The 21,411-nt window shown below is 47.0% G+C and overlaps 1 protein-coding gene across 9 annotated transcripts in view; it reads right to left on the bottom strand.

The window, feature by feature from the left end:
* Ppp2r5c (protein phosphatase 2 regulatory subunit B'gamma) overlaps positions 1-21,411 on the bottom strand; it is a 142,891-nt gene that overhangs the window by 103,562 nt on the left and 17,918 nt on the right. For 5 of the 9 annotated variants that reach the window (XM_029541157.1, XM_029541156.1, XM_029541155.1 and 2 more), the window contains exon 3: positions 20,715-20,886. In XM_029541157.1, the coding sequence (XP_029397017.1) occupies positions 20,715-20,886 (172 nt within the window). Of the gene's footprint in view, positions 1-5,651; positions 5,852-20,714; positions 20,887-21,411 lie in introns of those variants that run through there. The other 4 variants (XM_029541160.1, XM_021201711.2, XM_029541161.1 and 1 more) reach the window with 2 other exon arrangements.

Below are 21,411 nucleotides of genomic sequence, written 5' to 3'. Positions count from 1 at the left end.
GTCACACTCTGCCTAAGACACAGCTTCTCTAAAGTTCGTCCTTCAAACATCCTGAAGAACGTAAAGCCTTTGTCCCAGTGAATGGGTACTGGGATGTCTCCTTCCCTGCATCCTCCGCTGTCTGCATCAGCTGCCTTAGACTCAGTGGCCCCTTTACTACCCCAGCACGGTGCAGACATCCTGACACTTCACCGACAGACACTTTAGTCTTCATTCCCTGGCAGTAAGTTACAAAATCCCATCTTTACCACACTCAGAGAAGCAAGGACGTCCACAGCACCAGGGCCCTGCAGCACAGTGCTCCCCAACTGTCCCAGTCACAGTTGGCAGGATTCACTTACAGGTGTGTGTCACAATGCAGCCCCAGGTTGGCCCTGAACTTACAAGCATCTCAGGCTAGTCTTGAGTTTTTGATCCTTTGACATCAGTCTTGCAGCACCAGAATTACAGGTCAGCACCACTCCAACACAGCTTCATTTTGTAGATATTTTAAAATAACATTTTAAATGTTTCAGAATATATGTGCACATACGTCAGAGGGCAGAGGACGGGTTGCTGAGACAAACCCCAGATCATCAGTTCCTTCCCCTGGGCCTCTTAGTTTTGTGTTTCCACAAACAAGAAGATGGTCTGCATTTACTCACGGTGTCTAATCATTACACTTTAGCCTGCATTCTTAAACTAGAACCATTTTTTGATTTATGAATAATTCACAAACCTAAAATAAAACCAGTCTTCTATCTGCTCAGAGTGTAGTGTCCTTGCTTGCTTTGGGCAATCTCTTGTCAAACTTAAAAAGGAAGACTTTAAAACGTTTTCAAAATTACATTACAAAAATTTTAGAGTGTGTGTGTGCGTGTATGTGTGGCCTATGTATGATGGTCAGAGAACAACTTGTGGGAACTGGTTCTCTCCTTTTACCATGTGAATCCAAGGACTGAAGTTGGGTTATCAGATTTGGTGGCAAGTTCCTTTACCTGTGGAGCCATCTCTTGAGCCTGACTGGGTTTTTTTTTGCTACATAGCCCAGGCTGACCTTAAACTGACTATGCACCTCAGACTGGCCCTGATCGTAAAATGATCCTCCCTGTCTTAACCTTCCGTTGGGCTAGGAGTACATCCAATCATGTGGTTCAAGAAACAGCTCTGGGCTGGAGGGAGGGCTCTGTCATTAAAAGCACGTCTGCCCTTGCAGAGGATCAGAGTCTGTGTCCTAGCACCCATGTCTAGTGGCTCACACTACCTAAAATCCAGGGACGGAAGGTCCAGTGCCCTCTTGTGGTCTCCTGGGGCTCCAGCACTCAAATGCACATACACAGACACACATATAAAAAAATCTTAAAATGTGTACAACCCACAGCAAGCCCTATTTTCTCAGGTAACAAACAACTGCTGCTCCCCAGACAACACAGGACACAAAGTCCTATGTGCAGGAAACAATGAGCACGTAGGGATACAACGGGACTGTTCCCCTCACCTCATGATTCTGTGACAGGAGCTTAGACTCACTGCATTTCTATAGTCCTGCAGAAGTGCTCCCCTTTCTCTCCAAAAGGAAACAAAATACAAAACAAAACAAAAAAAGGAACAAAGTCTTTTGGCACTGGAAGGACTCAAAAGGAAAAGTGGGACAGGTGGATGTGGCCTTGGTCCTGAAACTACCAACCATGCAGTCAGTGCTGCTTCTGCTCTGGGACAGACACCCGAGGCAGTACCCACACAGTAGGCCCCCAGGCTGGGTGGAGTGAGGTTGAGACAGACACAGCAGGATAGCTGCTCCCCAGCAGGCAGGAGCACGGAGAGCGGAGAGCAAGTGAGCGGGACAAACATGGAACAAATGCACGTGGGGCGAGGACGCACGGGCTGGTGCACTCTAGCCTCGCTTGCATGCCAATTCTCTTCCTAGGTCCAAACGCCTCACCCAGCCCTCCCCGGACACCTAACCCAGGTTCTCCAGAGCCCGGGCTGTTGTCCTGAGAGAGCTTCTCCTCTTCCTACCTTCTGCAGCTGGAGTGCTCCATGAGAAGCTGGGGACTGAACCCCGGACTTCACGGGTGCCAGGCAATCGCTACCAGTCGAGCCTCTCTCATTCTTTCCCCAGCTTTCCCTCTTACTCTTCTACACAATTAACATGTTTCAATGGAAAAAAAAAAAAGATCAGAAATGGCTTCTACTATAAAGCAACTATGTGAGTAGCCTTCTCCCCAACTCCAAAAGCAGAACTAATTCCTGCAGCTTTCACACACACACACACACACACACACACACACACACACACACACACACACACGCACACCTTCCCCAGGATGCCACAAGGCACATACATGCACAGGGAAGGTGTACTGGTCATTCCTACACTCCGCCACTCAGAGGGTAAGTCACAAGACAGCTCCTGCAGTTAACACCAGGCAAACAGAGGTGTCCTTACTTTACAGTCTCACTCGGGTGGGCAGCTTCCCCTTCCCTGTTTGGAGAATGTGGGTAGCAGTGGGTCCTGGTCTGCTCATCCAACATCTGCTCAGGAGCGTCCTGAGTGCACCCTCCCACACTGCGCAGTCACGGTCACATTGTCGTGCTAGGAAACGGAAGCCAGGGGTCATCCGCTTCACTTGCTTCCTGCGTGGTTTAAGTCCTTATTGGCAGAGTGAACGCCCACCAACCCATGTTCCAGCGAGTATCTGTGAGAGAGAGGGGCTCTCTTCAGTAGACCCCACTTCCTAGGAGAAAGAGGCTACTTTTAAAAGGACCACCAGCTCTCCTGCTTCCAGCTGGGTGTCCCCACTGTCACCCAGGAAGTTTCTAAGAGATCAATCAGCACAAAGTTATCAGGCGCAAGCCTTTCTGATGGCCCTGAATACAGGTCAACAGGAAGAGGCTCTAGGCTGCCTGTCCTGCTTCCTTCTCTGGTGGCTGGCATCTTCCTGGCTGAGCTGTCTCTGCCTGAAACCTGGCTCTGAGACGGGTCCTCCACGGAGGGCAGGAGGTCTACTGGTCTTCACAGAAGCTCAGACATGCAGGAGTAGCAAGCACAGGTCTGGAGCCCAGAACCTATGAACGAACCTGGCCTGCTCCCTCAAAGTGTCAGTAAAACTTTGTGGGTCGACAGGCAAGCCTCTTCATTTACCTCTGTAGCTGCTTTTGCTCAGGGCCAAAAATATTTACAGTCTGGACTTTAGTTGAAAGAGTGCCAATTCCAGACTAGACCTTTGCTGTCCAATTTGACAACCCTGGCTGACACATACCTAAGATAAAGAGTTTTAAGTGCTGGATAGTCACATGTGGCCACAGGTTAGTAGAATGGACATCTCAAAGTATGTTTCCATCTCAGGAGACTGATTTCTTAGACAGCCCCTGAGTACAGGAGCTATGTCATCACGCTAAATTTACAGCCATCGCTCTCTCCTGAAGGCAGTCAGGCCTGCACTGGTTAAACCATCTTCCCTTGACACTTGAACTTTTGGGAATGGTGAATTTGCCACATTAATCACTGTCGGCATCACCAGCTACCGAACTAACTGGGAGCGCAAGTCAGGTGGGCAGCAGCACTCACTGCCACTTGACTGCCCCTACTCCAGTGCCCCCACCCACGAGGAAAGCAGGCCACTGCATCTGCTCAAGGACCAAGTCAGGATCAGCCTAGAGTGCTCTGTCAAACTTGCCAAACACAAGGTATGCAAAATGAATAAGAAATGAATTCTGGGCATACAACTGTCATGCAAAACCGGGCCATTGAATTGAACCCACGACCAGGCACTGGGGAGCAAACTGTAATCCTCTTGCAAGACATTCAGCCAACAGCCACAATTTCTCTTCAAAAGTGATTTATAAAGATTGCAAACCAGATAAGACAGCTTACCATTTGGGGCTGTGTGGTCTGGGCAGGCTGTATTCCCTTTGGGGTGAAAGATCCTTCTGCCTTAAGGAGGCGTGGGGTGAAGGGTCGCCCTCTCCTGTGTCTTCCTTCCTTCCCAGCATCTCAGTTCCTATGCTCCCCAGGGCTCCCTGCCCACAGGTGTCTCTTCCTGTCCTCTGTCCTTCCCCAGCAGGGGACTTTGGGGAAGGGGCTATATTTTAGTCATTTTAAATGACCTTCAGCACTTGGCTCACACAGCCCGAAATTTAAAACAATAATAACAATAACATGTCTGCTTTAAAGTCTTTAGGAGGAAATCAAGTGTTCCTTGAGACAAAATTAGGAGCTACTCCAGCCGTTTGCATTACAAGCTATTTTTAGATGGATACAGGTTTCTTTCTGAAAACCTTGAGTCCCATTCAGGACCAGGCACTTCACCTTCCTTGACAGTTAGACACTTAGCAGCTCCAGGAGGACACTCTGTGACAGGCACGGTAAAGTCTGGAACAGGGCCTTCCATAAATTAATCATTCTATTTATAAAATGTAAAAGCAAATGATTCTATTTTTGAACAAATTCATAATTCCAAGAAGAACTAGAGTATCAGGTGTCTAATAAGCACCAGAAGGCTCCCAAACCAGAAGGGGTTGCTGAGGTTGGAGACATGGCTCGGTGGTTAGGAGCACTTGTTGCTGTTGGGGAAGAGCTGGCCTCAGCTCCTAGCACCTGCGTGGTGGTTCATCAGCATCCCTGACTCCAGTTCTGGAGAACAGGAAGCCTTCATCTGACTCTGTGGGCACCAGACATGCATGTGGTACACATACATACATACATGCAACCAAAATATACATATATATAAAAATTTAAAAATTAAAAAAAATTACCCATAAGGGACCTTACATGTATTAATATAGGACTTCTACCTGTAATCCAGTCAAGTTCCTGCTCATGAGCCAATGGTTCAGAATCAGGGTACATACTGCTGCCTGGGTTCTGCAGCCGAGGCGCCTGTGGTCACCCTTTGCTTCTTCCTGGCCATCTTACATCTAACCACTGGGGAAGCCAACTTCTACAGCATTTCAAGGAGGATGGAGAAAAAGCTACACACTCACTTCCAACAGGCTGGGCATTCCCGTTACCTATATACACACTGAAAACTTGTTGCCCTTTTAAATCTTAACAACGCCTTTGTAAATGCAAAGCACAGCCACTGCTGTAAAGCTAAGAGCCAAGCATTTAACGACCAGAACCCCAGCAGGAGCCTAGCTCCCTTCAGGCTGCATGGCTAGAGCACACATCCTCCAAAATGAAGTTCTCCTCTGATCAATTCTACACATTCTCTGCCTGCAGTTCATCCTTAATTCAGAGCTGTGACCGAGGCAAAACCCTTGTAGTATTACCCAACACTAACACCAAGGTAACTCAAACTCTGAGCAGATAACTTAGCCAGGCCTGCCTGGCCCGCCTCTTTCCTTCCCCCACCCAAGACCTTCCCCGGGCAGTGACTTCACATCCTTTGACATCAGCACAGACTCGAAAGGGGGATGGGAGAGCAGAGAGAAAGCAGAAAAACCAGCTTTGAACTCTGCGTGCAAGGCCTCCTGAGCCTCAGGCCCCGTAAGTAATGTGTAAGACGCCCACCGATCGGAGAGGAAACCCCTGGCCTGCCCAGGCGCAGTCCCGTCAATGTGAAGGGGACTCTGCTGGTTAGACTTCCTGCTTTTCCTATCCAAAGCACAATAGCCATTTATTAACTACCCACGGAAGGTTCCGGTCAGTAGAACACACAGTAACTCACCTCGAATGTGGAGAAGGGCCACGGGCTGGAAAGGCCCGTTGGAGCTGGCCGCATCCACCACCATCCCGCTGCCCGCTTTATTACATGTCAACATCTAGGCTCCAGCGGGAAGGGCGCTGTACTCCTTAAGGCAAGAAACCAGCCTCCATTTTAGTTTTAAAAAAAAAGACAAACTGAAGCTCTCTGCAGCTGGAGGGAACTGGCTGCTTCGTGATGTCACTAGGCATGGAGCTCGCTGATTGGCCAGAAGCTGCAACTTAAAATGACACTGGAAAAAAAAAAAAGCCTGCAAGCGGAAAGAGCGATCTGTTTGGCTGTCAGTGTGTGTGCATTAAAAACCTGGGCATTTCCCGGCTTTCCACAGTCTTCATTTCTCACTAACTTTTAGGTAAGAATCCAAGCTCGCAGAAGGTGGCACCAGGGACCGCAGCCCCATCAGGGAGTGTATAAAGGACGCCGAGAGCACACTCGTTCTCCCCGATCTACCGTTCCCCAAACAGGTTCCCCCCAGTTCTGTGGTGCCTTACACCAACCTGTGCCCTCGACCCCTCAGCTCTTATTTTATTCATTTGGGGTTTTTTTTTTTTTCTCCTTTTAAAAAAAAAAAAAAAACAGAACTAGAGGGTGAGCCTAGGGCCTGGTGCTCGCTAGGCAAACCTCTGCCATCAAGCTAGACCTTCAGCCTGAACAGAGCATTCTGGCCCCCCAGTTTCCAGGAAGCAAGGGGCTATCTATTTAAATACTAAAAGCTCCGACCGACCGGGCTCTGCCTTGTGCTCAGCCTCCTTACTAAGGACAGGGCAACTGAGGGATTTATAATCAGGACACCAGCTTCTTCCTGAGACCTTGTTTCCACCTGCAGCCCAGAAAAATGAAGGTTAAAAATCTGTAGAGGAGCTGCTTAATAGTTAATAGCTAGGAAGTACTACAGACGAATATGTGTCTACTCCATGGCTATGAAAACGTTTAAAAGGCATATAACAGAGGTGGGGACATAAGAAGAAAATGTAGTGTCGGGTTCAGTTATTTTACATTTAAATAAATTTATTTATTCATCGTGTGTGTGTGTGTGTGTGTGTGTGTGTGTGTGTGTGTGTGTGAAGGCTGCAGGAATTAGTTCTGCTCTTGGAGTTGGGGAGAAGGCTACAGTTCTTTCCTTCCACCATGTGGTCCCAGGAATCAAACTTGGATCTTCAGACTTGGTGGCAAATGCCTTTACTCACTAAGCTGTCTGTCTGACCCATTCTATTTTTGTAGTTTAAAAATGTTATTATGTAATCCCAGCACTCGGGAGGCAGAGGCAGGCGGATTTCTGAGTTCGAGGCCAGCCTGGTCTACCAAGTGAGTACCAGGACAGCCAGAGCTATACAGAGAAACCCTGTCTCGAAAAACAAAACAAAACAAAAAAAAATGTTATTATGTTAGATTCCTTAAGTTATGCTTTCTTTAAATTAAGAGTTTTTTCTATTCATTTATTATACTACTATTTATATCTTAAAAACAAAAAAGAATGAACGTAAAAAAGTATTCTCAGAGAAGAGAGTCCTTCCGAGTCAGAGCACTGTCAGGATGCTGGCGAGGTGATGCCTGCTGCTGGGTCTGCAGGGAGGCAGTGAGATGTGAGGAGACTGCTATCAGGATTGAAAAGTCTTCACTATGGAGACACATCTCTGGAATTATGCTGTACCACTTTATAATGCTCAATTCAAGAACAAGACAAATAAACACCTTTTAACTCCCAAACACACCTGACACACGGCTCCGTGACTTCTGTGAGTCTAGCCTGATACACTGCAGTGAATGAACGAACCCTTACAGCCATTCACCAACAAGAATGAATTTTACCTTCTCAGTAGCTGTTAAGGTAATTCAACAGGGAAAAAAAAATGTCTATCTGAATCCCTATACTCTTTCCTTCAGAGCCAAGGATGCTACGGGATTCTACAGCTCAGCAGAACATGGGGGCAGGGATGAGCTTGCAGGGCTGGGATGGCCATGGGGCCTCAGGCCTGCCAGGCGAGTGACCTGCATGGAGGTGCACCTCAGTCCTAGTGTACCATCTCTAACAATCCTGGGAGTGATGCCACCTGATGGTGTTCTCTGCACTGCAGCTGTGGGCGACTGGAGCAGCCAGTGCTTGGACAGCAAGGTAATATAAATGAGATTCTGCCTGCCCACTTGTCTCCAGGAGTTTCTCAACTAACTCCATCCCTACAACCTCCCCACCCCCACTGCCTCTCAAGACTGGCAGGCGGTGCTGAGGGCAAAGGTCACTTCCCTCATGTCACCCCCTGAGTGAGGAGTGATCCAGAGGGACTCAGGCAGACACATACAGCAATGTGGGAAAGGGCTAAGGGTCCACAAACAGACACTTCTGCCTGCCAATAATTTTCTATGTCATCCGAGGTGAGATGGGGGCGTGCATACCCTAGGGCTGTGCTCATGAACTGGAATACTGACAGGCAGGAGAGGAGATGCCTAACAGCTTTATATAACATAGACCAATTCAAAGGCAAAAGAGTAAAGACACTTTTTGATGTATTTTTCCTAATGATCTTACATCAAAGGATTTCAAACCTTATTAGTGATTTCTCCCATACTCTTGGAAACCTTAGGCATATAAAGTAGTTTTTTAAAGAATTCTAAGACTATAAAACATGCCGCACTGGATATGAGGTGGGCACACCATACTCTCAGCATCCAGCTGAGGCAGGAGGAACTCGGGACAGACTACACAGTAAGCCTATATAAAAAGAGGAAACCATAAACAAACAGCCCTAAGACAGGAGGTGTGCTCCTGAGCTAGACACAGGGGGAACTGTAAAGAGGCTCGGGCCAGTGTCTGACTAAATGCTTCGTGCTCTTTTCCACTCAAACTCCAGGTGGGCCTCTTCAGTTTTTCAAAATAAATGGAAAGATCACCCTAAAATTCACCCGGAAAATGAAATGACAACAGTGAGGACAATTCTGGAGAGGCTAGTGCCACCAACCTAAGTCAACAGACTAATGAGAGTGTGACTAGACATACATCACAGGAGAGTGGGGGACAGGAGCAGTGACCCCAACACCAACAAACGCTCCCAGACCATGAAGAATAAACCAAGTCGACGGATGGAGGGAATCATAAGAAGACAGCAAGTAAATGATCTGCAAACAGTCAACTCAAGCCCTTCCTCGCACCAAAAGAAATCCGCTGGGAATGAGACAAGCAAACCAAGACAAGTCACGACTACTTCAACCCCACAGCTTTTACAAGAAGAGGGATCAACCCTACAGCTACAGGCCACGACTCTTAAAAGCACCTGATGGGATGCTGAGCAAATCTGAAAACAGTTACTTTGTATGTTTCACAATAATCTAGTCTGTTGCTTTTGGTTTTTCCAGGTAGGCTTTCTCTGTGTAGCCCTGGCTGTCCTGAAACTCACTCTGTAGACCAGGCTTGCCTGGTCTCAAGAGATCCGCCTGCTTCTGCCTCCTGAGTGCTGGGATTAAAGGCGTGTGGCTACCAATAACTGCTCAACAGAATTAAGACCAATTCAAATAACCCTGAACTTTTTCACATCCCCCCTCAACCAAAGAAAATATAAATACAGATTAATAAAATTTATTAGAAAACCACTAAGCCCTTAGAATTTAAATGATCTAGTTCATGTAAAAAACAAAACTATGAACAGTCAGAAACTGCATGGCAGAGTGCTTTTATCTATTAGGTCAATGATAATTTTTTTTTTACAAATATCTGTATTTATTTAGTGCACACATGTCAAGGGACAAATGTGAGGGTCAGAGAACAGCTCAAGAGTCAGTTCCCCTTTCCTGCTATGTTGGTCCCAGGGGTCAGAACCCAGGGATGACAGCAGCACTTTTACCCACTGAGCCATCTTATCCACCCAACTCTAATGATATAAAGAACAGTAACTGCATTGTGCCGGAGCTTTGACAACAGAGCTATAGACTGCTCACTGGCTTAGAAAACAGTCAGGCAACAGGCACCAAGAGGCTTTGCTTAGTAATTTTACTTTAAGAACCCATTCTAGAAATATAATAACCATGAATGAAACAGTTCACTAAGAACATATTTTACAACTGGGCTGAAATATGACACATAACACAAAATCTATTATTTATTACATTTACCTGGGTGTGTGTACCCACCCACTCCATGCCACGAATCAGAGGACCACCTACAAGAACCAGATCTTTTCTCTCTCTCTCTCTCTCTCTCTCTCTTTTTTTTTTTTTTTTTTTTTTTTTGGTTTTTCGAGACAGGGTTTCTCTGTATAGCCCTGGCTGTCCTGGAACTCATTTTGTAGATCAGGCTGGCCTTGAACTCAGAAATCCGCCTGCCTCTGCCTCCCAAGTGCTGGGATTAAAGGCGTGCGCCACCACACCCAGCTCAGATCTTTTCTTCTACCATGTGTCATCTCCTGAGCCACTGTGCCAGCCCCATCCTAACTAACCATGTTCACATATACACTTCAGTGGTCTAGATTCTTTCAGATGCATGCCCTGACGTGGAATGGAGTAATTCTACTTTAAATTCTGTAAAGTACCTCCATATGGTTTTTACAGTTCTTGTACCATTTGATGTTCCTACCAACAGCACACAAAGGCCCAGTCCTCTACCGTCGCAAACACTGGTTTGGGTGTAATCTCGGGGTAGTTTTCATTTGCATCATTAATGATTAGTGATGCTGAGCTTGTATGCTTGGGCCTATGGCTCATTAGTGTATATTCTGAGAAATGTCTGCTTGAGTCTTCTATATATTTAAATGAAGTTGTTTGGCTGTTGTGCATGTGTAGGAGTTCATACGGTCGAGATATTAATCTGTTATCAGGCTGGTCATTTGCAAGTATTTCCCTCTCCTCTGTCGGTTGCCCATTCTGTCGACTGTGTATCCTTACACACACTGATGTTTTAAGTATGATATACCACAGTTTACCTAGTTTGTCAAATATTTAACAATGTGTCCAAAAATTCACTGCTGAATCTAATACCATGAACTCCCCACAGCCAATCCCTTCAAAGATTTTTTTATACTTTTGGTTCACAGCACTTAGGATTTTGATGCATTTTGAGTTAATTTCTGTACGTGTGTGAGGTGATTTTGTTTGAGGACTTCCAGTTTCCAGTACTTTCCTGCTTTGAACTGGCTTTACTCCTGGCTCTCTATGCTGGTTTAGCCTTGGGTGTTGTTATGGAAACCCACAGTCATCCTGTTTACTGTAACTTCATTGCTTTAAAATCAAGATGCATAAGTGTTCCAGCCCTTTTCTTTTTCAAGATTTGGTATGTCTTGGTCTTCCCAGTGGATTTTAAGGTGACTTTTTCTGTTTCTAGATGAAACACCATTAATCTCTTGGTAGGACTGCCTGCATCTGTAGGTCCCTAGGCTGGCGCCGATCCCTTAACCACCCTAGTCTTCCAATCCAAGAGTGTTGGCTGCTCCTCTGTGGTGGTTTGACTAGGTTTGGCTCCCACAGACTCATGCGTTTGATTGCTAGTCCCATGGGGAGTGGCACTGTTAGGAGGTGTGGCCTGGCTAGAGGAAGTGCATTACTGTCAAGTGAGCTTGGAGGTTTCCTATGTTCAAGCTCCATGCAGTGTGAAATTCCAGTTTCCTTCTGCTGCCTTCGGACCAGGACATAGAACTCTTGGCTCCTGCAGCATCATGTCTGCGTGCATGCCGCCATGCTTCCTGACATGCTGATAATGAACTAAACCTCTGAAACTGTAAGGCAGACCCAATTAAATGCTTTCCTTGTAAGAGTTGATGTGGTCAAGGTGTCTCCGAAATAAACCCCTAACTGAGACACCCCCTTCTCTTCAGGACTGTCTTCTATCTCTGTTCTGAGTGTCTTAGAATTTTTAGTGAGGAGTTTCTCAACTCCTTAATAAGAAATTCCTAGCCCGGTGTGGTGGCGCACATCTTTAATCCCAGCACTCAGGAGGCAGAGGCAGGTGGATCTCTGAGTTCGAGGTCAGCCTGGTCTACAAAGTGAGTTCCAGGACAGTCAGGGCTATACAGAGAAACCCTGTCCCGGAAAAAAAAAAAAAAAGAAAGAAAGAAAGAAATTTATTCTTTGAGAATGTGACATTTTATTTATGATTCTAGGACACTGTAAACTACTTTAATGTCAAAAGAACTGAGAAATGTTGTGAAAGTTTACACAGCCATACATGTGTAAAACTTAGAAATATGAGTGGAAAAGGTGACATAACTTCTCAGTGTCTGCGAGGTACTCTTTAGAGATCTAGTTGCTCTTTAGAGATCTCACTTCTTTCAGCATTGCTAAAGTCATTTGCTCCAAAGGAGCTGAAGGAAGGGCACTGGGAAGAGGGAGCTGTCGATGGCCCACAAAGCTTCCTTCTTCGGCTGGGAATGAAGCAGCATGCCTGTGTGCCATGTATGACTGTGGATCTCTGTAGCCACACCTGTCTGCTGCAGGAGGAAGCGTCCCTGATGATGGTTGAACAAGGCACTGATCCATCAGTTAGCAGAATGCTGTTAGGAGTTCCGATATGCCATAATGATCCCCTTGCTGAGTTCAAACCCAAAGTGCAGGACCCAGGCAGGATGCCACTAAGCCCAGACCCAACAAGGTCAGCAGAAGGCAGGTGCAGCCATTGCTCTCCTCAGAACATGCCTCTGTCCACCAACTGAATACTGGAAGGACCCCACATGATGACTGGGGGACACAGCAGAGTCACTTATAGAATCTACATGGAGACTAACCCTGGAGTGACCATTGGGCTTGACCACCCTGGGGGCGTGGCTCCCACCCCCACCCCCTGAAGGCGAGCCTTCAGACAGTGTGTAGTGCTTGGAGGGTACTCTGTCAGTGTATGGCAAGAACAGTTTGAGCACTCAGCAGCCCCACCTCTGGTCACAGTGCCTTGACTATATTTTATGTCTCTTTCTGGCAGTGCAAAACTAAGAGGGAGGATATGCTACTGAATCCCATCAGTCAGAGCACCACCCACGGTCATGAAGAAGACCCCCATACCACTGGCCATGCCGTGGTCTGCACCTTCAGCCATCACCTGCCCAGTGCTACAACTGTCTACACCGATTCTCAGTTGCTATGGCTGCACTGTCAAGGAACAAGTGCCAGGGGAGCTGGAGCATTCCATGAAGGCTCTGGCGGCTTCCAACTGAGGAATAGACCAGAACTCAGCCTGCATTCTCTGCTCTTCTGTTACTGTTTTGTTCTCTACTAAAAACAAACAAACAAAACACTTGCCTGTAAATACATCCCACTGATTTTAATTTTATGAAGTATTTATGAAAACCTTCAAATCTTGATTTCTAAATTCAGCCAAAGGTTTTATTTGCTTTTTCTCTCTCATTCACCCCAATCTGGCATTTATCGGCAAGTCTGTGGTACTGCAGTGGCAGTGTGTGGCATCAGGCTGGCCAGTGCTGGCGCCTCTGGGAGTGTAGCTGTCATGGGTCTTGTTGGGTAAGAAGTCTAACCTAAAACCTCTGCCTTCACTTGTAGTTCAAAATAGACTTTCCTCAGACAGATCAAAGCTCCCTAGTACGCAGCGCTGCTCAAAGGCTGCCAGGAAAGTCCGTTGCCAGCATCAAGGACAAAGGGACAGGCTTGGGTGGGCCCTGTTGATTGGAGCAAGTCTCTAGTGACTGAGCAGAGCCAAGAGCTTAGCTCACAAAGCTTACCTAACAAAGCTTGCCTACTCCAGCTCCTGCATGCAGACCTGGGCTCACTTTAAATCCTCGCAGCTGGGCTGGGATGCCTTTCAGACCAGAGCAGGTGCTCACATCTTTTTTTGCTCTGAGAAGACAGGAAACCCATGAACTCTATAGAAAGTATTCAAGCATCTCAGAGTTTCCATGCCAGCTGTTTCATATGGTCTGCTTCCATCCTTAGCATCCCAACAGCAGGTCAGCTGAGCAACTGATCTCGTTTCAAGAACCCCAAGGCAGAGCAAGGAGAAGGAAGCCATGAAAGAGCCATGCCAGGGCACCGTGGGCGTCCTGAGAGGTGGCACCAAAGCAGTCACAGCAGCAGTCCCTGAGAGCACAGGCAATGACAGGCCAGAGCTGCAGTGCTCGTCCCTCCAGCAAATGCCCGCCCTCACAGACACCAGGGCCCGTGGCCAGCATGTGGTGGTAAGGGGCAGCAGGTTTGAACACTTTCTACTGCAGCTGTGAGTAAAGGAAGTGTCCGTACAAGCAATTCGACATCACTCAGCCTCAGAAAGGAGTAAAGGTCTGGTGAGCCTTGAGGGCCTCTTGCTAAGTAAACGGAACCAGATGGAGGACAATGCGGGAGGACTCCGGTTAGGAGACCCCTCGTCATTAAACCCCAGAGACAGCAGGGGAGGCCTGGGGACTGCTGCAGGGCAAAGCTTCTGCAAGGGTGATTCAGTCTGAGGAGTTAAGCACGGGCCTGGAGGGTTGGGACCTCACAGGCTGCTGAAGGCACACCTGGGTGTGTAGGTCACATGATGAGCTCACTGGTACATCTTACCACAACTCTAAGATGAAGTAAAGTAAGATCTGAGCCAGGAAAGTAAGTTCAGGAGACACTGGGCAGTAGGAGCAGTGGGCCATGGGATACCTCAGGGGAGAGCAGGTTGTCTGAGAACCAGGTCTTAAGCTGGAAGGAGAGGACAGAGGATCAAAGTCTAAGGAATAATGTGCGCGCACACACACACACACACACACACACACACACACGCACACACACGTAATAAAGATGTGAATGCAAGAGACTTGTAGAGATCCAGGTGAGTGGTGAACACAGTCCATGCTCACCACGAGATGTGAGATGCTGGTCAGGTTTTACGGGGAAGGCCTGGCTGCAAACTGTTGACTATTACTTATGGTGTTGGCCAGGGGTCACCTGTGGTCACCCACGGTAGTTAAGAACACACTGTGGCCTGGCACCAGCTCACAGGGCACACAAGTAATCAAGAGAAGGGAGGAGATGAAAGCCTCGGCAGAGGGGACTCGGGAGCTCCAGGCTTCTCCTTGGTCACCTGTCTACTGCTGTGCCACAGGCAGGCACCCTGGAGACATGTTCACACCCATTTTACAGGTGAGAAGCCAGACCTCTCCTGTCAGCAGAAGCAGAAGACACTTTTAAGCAGTAAGAACATGCACTTTATGGAAACTTTCAACGATGTCCGAATGTAAAGTCTGTGCAGAAAGGTGGACCACGGCGCTCTCACAGAGGAGGGCAGGGTTTGCCTCTTCTGAAAAGCCAGACTAAGGGACCCTACCAGTCAGGTCAAGGAAGGAGAGGGAGCCCATACTCAGCGACTTGCCTACAGGGCTTCCAGCTCATGACGGGTCCCACACTGGCCTCCTCCTGGGTTTACCAGGTTTTGTTTTTTTTTTGTTGTTGTTACTGTTTTGAGATAGGGTCTCACCAGTTCAGACTAGCCTCAAACTCATAGAGATCTGCCTGCCTCTCCCTCCAGACTTCTGGGACTAAACATATGCACCACCATACCCAACAGAGAAAACAGACTCAAGAAATAAATCATAATTAATTTTCTACTTTCATAAGATTCTTTAAAAACAAACAAACAAACAAAAAACAAACCAAGTGGTGTTTCATTTAACATTTGGCACTTTTATCTTCCAGATCCCAAAACACCAAGTGAAGGGACTGACTCTGACTAATGTTTCACTGAGCAGACCTGAGACTGTAATCAACCTCTGAGGTTAAACTACAAAGCATGCCTTCACACCTCATATGACTGAGGCTTTTGTATGACCCAGCATTGAACAAGCACCCTCCACTGCAGGCCTGAGAGAGGGAAGAATATAACCAGCCTGGGAGGTGTCTCACTATGCCAGAAATCAAGGTATCAAAAATAGGTAGGAGTCAGGGGCCTGGCTCAGTGGGTAAAGTCCTTGCCATGCTAGTATGAGAGACTGAGTTCAAATCGCTGGGATCCATGTGAAGATGTAATTCCAGCGGTTCTCTGGAGAGATGGGAGACAAGCAGGAAGCCCTTGGGCCAGCCAGCTTACTGTGTGGGTCATCAAACAAAAGACCCTCATTCAAGGAAGGTGGAAGCTGAAGGCTGACACCTAAGTTATCCTATGACCTCCAAACACGTACCATGTCAGTCACACCAGTGCTCTACACATAAATGTACATATGCAAACACACACACACATCCAAAAATACATAGGCTGGGCTGGAGAGATAGCTCAGTGGTTGGAAGCACTCCCTGCTCTTGCAGAGGATCCGGGTTTGAGCTTCCCTAGTCATACCCCAGGATCCTTACCTGACAGCTCCTATCAGCTGACCTGTGTAGTTTGGGGACAGCTATGCTGGTTGCCAGCTTCCTGCGTCTGCTTCCTTGTGGGTGTTTCCTTCCCTCCCATTGGCAGGGAGCAGCTGCGGGCTACAATGGAAACTGGCAGGCCAATGTGGTCTGGAGGCCCAACACAGGTAGGCTATCATCTGTAACTCCAGGTTTAGGAGATCTGATGCCTTTTTCTGACCTCCACAGTCATCAGACACAGACATGGCACATGATATTCAGACAAATCATCCATGTACATAAAATGAATAACACTAAGCTAAAAAAATTTTATAAAGGCATGAGAGGGGTTGAAATCCTCCATTTTAACATTAGAAAGAAAGATGAAATCAACAATAATAAAATAGTCACGCATAAAAGGGTCAGAGGAAAATGGTAATCCAAAGTCAGAAGAATGCCTAACCTAGTTTTCATATATCTAGTTGGAAAGAAAATAATGTCTGTGAGCTCACTCCACTACTGACTCTGAAGGGATTAGCGAGGCCATGAAGCATTCCTGTATGGCTGGCTTATGCAGGATTCACGGTCAGGACAACAGAGTGGACCTCACAAACTGTTCCTGTGCTTTCTGCATTGCATAGGGGGACGTGACTGCATGACAGAGAGCAGTCTGCCAGCACCCTCACTTCTGCTAGGCCACCAAAGATGATGTAGCTTCCACAATGAAGGAAGATATCATCGCCTGAGTTACACAGCATCACCTTTGATGTACTCCAGCCAAGACAGCCTCCACTTAGAGCACCGACAGGGGGGAGTGGGGCATTGAGGAGCAGCTGGCTCAGCCAACTATTTATTAGTCAAGTGTCACGGTTTAAGGAATTCCCAAACTGCAAGTATTTGGCAAAAGGATTCTGGCCCAAGAAAAACAAACCAAGCCTGCTGGAGGACTTTCATTCTAAAGACTCAATTTGTTAAAAATATTTGAGAATGGTGATTAGCACATCATAAAAATAATGAGGCACGCAGAAAGAAGACATTATGAGCTCGATGTTACAACTACCGGTGTTAGTCTTTCTGACAGAGGGTGGAAAACACCAGTCTTTGCTCTATTTAAAGAAACGAGTTTGACAGTACATGCAATAGGATAGCAGAATATTTTCAAGTGGTAAGACATTTCTTTTGGATGTGGGTATTAGAGGTGTAAGTAAGCACCCGTGTATGTGTGCAATACATGAAAGTGCACACACATACTTGTGCTCAGGATATGGATGTGTGTACATGTATATGTACATGTGTGTTGTAAGCACGTATGTATATATGTGGTGTAAGCATGTGTGCATGTATGCATGTGTATACACGTATGTGTATATGTGTACACATATGTGATGTATGTGTGTGTTTGTGTGTGTGCATGTGCACACATGTGCTTGTGTGTACTAGTACCAAGGACAGCTGAGATGTCAGGTATACTCCTACACTGCTATCTGCTTTATTCCTTCAGCTCGGAGTCTCTCTTTGAACCTAGTCCTTGCTAGTTTTCATCTAGGTAGATAGCCAGCTGCCCAGAGATTCTGTCACATCACTAGCCACTCCCAACTCTGACCCTAGAGGCTGGTCTTACAGGCAGGTACAGCCACACCCAGAATTTTACATGTGTGTTGGAGGCCTGAACTTGGGTGCCCAAACTTATGTGTCCTGCACTACAACCTACCAAGCTATCTCCCGAGCCCACAAGGCAAATTAAAAATTAAAAAAAAAAAATGTTAACTACAACATCCAGAAATGAACAAGACAACCATGTGATATTAAAAGGTAAACAGATGGGCTGCGGAGGAGACACACAAGGAGAGTCTCAGTGAGACCACAGGGAACAGGTATTCAGAAACCTGTACTGCAAAACCCAGGATGATTCTGTACCTGCTAGTGAGAATTAGGGGTACATGAGACAGGGTTTCTCTGTGAGGCCCTGGCTGTCCTGGAACTCACTCTGTAGACTAGGCTGGCCTTGAACTCAGAAATCCTCCTGCCTCTACCTCCCAAGTGCTGGGATTACAGGCATGCGCCACCACTGCCGGGCATTGTATTTAGTTTTTATAATAGTGATGAGTGTATTTTATGATAAAATAAGAGGACTCATATCCAAACACACACAAAAAAACTACATTTCAATAATAAAGTCAAGTTAAAGACATCTAGAGCTGCTGGGCGTGGCTGAGCATGGGTGGCAAAGGTGGCCCACACCTTTGATCCCAGCACTTGGGAGGCAGAGGCAGGCAGCTGGCTCTCTCCAAATTTGAGGTCAGCCTGGTCTACACATACACACAAAATAAAAATAAATACATCTCAAAAAATGAAAACAGAGGAAGCGAGAGACGCAGCTGGCTCAGACATTAAGATCACTGACTGCTCTTCCAAAGGTCCTGAGTTCAGTGCCCAGCAACCACATGGTGGCTTACAACCATCTGTAATGGGATCTGATGCCCTCTTCTGGCATTCAGGTGTACATGCAGATAGAGCATTCATATACATAAATGAATCAAGGAAGGAAGGAAGGAAGGAAGGAAGGAAGGAAGGAAGGAAGGAAGGAAGGAAGGAAGGAAGGAAACAAGGCATGCCAAAATTTATGAGTCATAACAACAGAGGCAAGAATGATTTGAAATGTGCAACCAATAAACTTATCACATTAACAGAATGATAGGCAGAAAGGCTGTATGATCATCTTGACGTCAGATAGGAAGAATACATGGTACTCTGTGATGGTGCAGCCCTCAGGAGGCAGAGGCAGGTAGGTCTTTGTGAGTTTGAGGCCAGCCGGTTCATACTTTTAATTTGTAATTTAGTGGGTTCTGAGAAGGCTAGGCTGATTCTGACAGGCTTCACATTGGGAGTTAAGGAGACTAGGGCTAAATCTCTGTTTCCAAGAACTGGGCAATTCCAGGCAAGTCCTCAGAAGCTGCCCCGCCCATCAACTGGCCTGAGGCAAGGACAACGGGTCAGCAGCAGTTTCCAGACCTCCCCAGCAGGTTCCCAGTCCCCACACCCTGGTAGAGGAATGTCCATAGAGATGGACCCAACAGATTAACACAGAGGTCACCTACCCTGGAATTCCTCTACTGTGCTTTAAATCAGGCCAGTGAGCTCACCTGGGTGTCTCTCTACTCTGGTAATGGGGGGACCCCAGCACGCTGGACTTCTGCAGAATAAATCACTTTGTGTTTACATACTAATTGAGTCCAGGGTATCATTCTTCAGTGAATCACAGATCCTTATAGGTTCCAGTACAAAAAAGAAAAGGGAGGGAGGGAGGGAGGGAGGGAGGGAGAGGAAACAGAGAGAGACAGAAGGAAGAAAGGACAGGCACAAAGGGACACATTTCACAACAAAGGCTGTGTGTGCTGAGTGGGAAGAGCTGAAAGCACTCCTTGAGGTCAGGAACAGGAGGATGCCATTTTCACACTCTTACTGAAGGGGATGCTACAGTCCTAGACAGACCAATCCAACAGGAGAAGGAAATCAAGGGCAACCAAGCTGAAGCTATGGCAGACAGCATGGCCTTACCATATAGAGGGCTTTAATGTTTACTTTGTTTTTTTCAAGACAGGGTTTCTCTGTATAGCCCTGGCCGTCATAGAACTCATTCTGTGGACCAGACTGGTCTTGAACTCACAGAGAGCCACCTGCCTCTGATTCCCTGAATGCTGGATCTTAAGATGTGTGCCACCACGCTCGGCTGATAGCCTTAACTTTAAAACAAGGTCATTTCTATTTTTATGTGTATGGGTATTTGGTCTGTTTGTATGTCTGTACACCAGATGTGTGCCTGGTGCCTGGAGAAGCCAGAATAGGGGACTGGATCATGTTGTGGTTTGAATGAAAATGCCCCCCACCCCCACCCCACCCCACCCTCCCCTCCCCTCACCCCTGTAGGCTCATAGGGAGTGGTGGTATTGAAAGGATTAGCAGGTTTGGCCTTGTTGGAGGAAGTATGTCCCTAGGTGGGTGGGCTCCTGGGTTTCAGAAGCCCAAGCCAGGCCCAGAGTTTCATTTCTGCCTTCCTGCCTGTGGATCTCAATGTAGAACCTTGACTCCTTCCCCAGCACCGTGTCTGCTTATGTATAACCATGCTTCCTGCCCTGGTGATAATGCACTAAGACTCTGAAACTATAAGGCAGCCCTAAGTAAATGTTTTCCTTTCTAAGAGTTGCCTTGGGCATGGTGTCTCTTCATAGCAATAGATCAATGACTAAGGCCGGTCCCCTGCAACCAGGGTGAGCTGCCATGTGAGGGCTGGGGCTTCAACCTGAGGTCTTACATCCCTCAACCCTGAAGCCTCCTGGAGGAAACTTAAGACTTTAGCCATCCTCTGGTGAAAAGAGGCAGCTGTGCCAAGGGGAGCAGCTCCAAGTGAGGAGCCCTAGGCCACGGCTGGTCACAGGTGAGGGACTGATTTGGCTTGCCATGGTTAAAGGAGCAAGCCCTGCCTGGACTCTAGGGATGACCTGGAGTAACCCCCTCTAAAGGCCAGCATTGTGAGACAAGCCAGAGAATCACGTGAAAAGGAAACAGCTGCTTACTTACAGCTTTTCAGCTTTTAAATTTTCCTTATTGTCTTACTGTAGTGTACTCCTGGTGTATGGAGCTACAGACATTCATCCTCCAAAGCTCTGGAATTAAAACTGTTAGTGCAGTAAAGCAAGCGGTCCTCAATCCAACAGGAAAACTGAATCAGGAGAAAACCAAACCAAACCTGGTCATCAAGGCAAGCAGCCTGCGGGGCTTGAGACAGCCTTTCTCCCCGCCACAAGCCAGAATTACCTTTTAAAGACGGGAGTTTTTGTAGTTCTCTACTATTGCTGGCATTAAACCGTGAAGAGCTCTGCCGTTTGTCTTTCTTCACAGGGACGACGGCGGGTTGAGGGGTTGGTACTTTTATTTTAGTCGATGTCGAAGACTGGACAGCCGTGAGGCTGTTTTTCCTGCTGGCTATCTGTTTTCAAAAGAAAAAGAAATGAATATGTAAAATGGATTATTTAAAATGACTGCTAATATAGCACAACTGAACTGTGGAAGATACACACACACACACACACACACACACACACACACACACACGCAGTGTTCAGCTTACCCTTTAACTGGAGCTGCCAGAGGCTGAGGCTTAAGTCCCACCCTCAGCAACTCTGGACTATAAGGGTCAGGCACCTGACTACTTACATCCCCTGAAGACCTTTGAGTTTTTTTTTTTCCTTTGGGGACAGTCTTACTTGGTAGCTCAGGCTGGCCTTGAATGCACTGTATAACACAGGTTAATCTTTAGTGGTAATCCTTCTGCCTCAGCCTCTTGAGTGCTGATTGTAAGTGTAAGCCATCATCTGCCTGGTTGACTTCTAAAATGTTACCATAATGTGGTAGATGTAGTGGCTATTCCTGGTTGTCAACTTGACTATATTTGAAATGAACTACAATCCAGAATTGGAAGGCTCACCAGTGAACCTAATCTGGAGACTGGGAG

The sequence above is a fragment of the Mus pahari genome, chromosome 7, assembly GCF_900095145.1.
Source record: "Mus pahari chromosome 7, PAHARI_EIJ_v1.1, whole genome shotgun sequence".
NCBI classification, from domain to species: Eukaryota; Metazoa; Chordata; class Mammalia; order Rodentia; family Muridae; genus Mus; species Mus pahari.
Note: the sequence above shows the minus strand (reverse complement) of the source record. Positions and strands in the feature narration are given on the sequence as shown.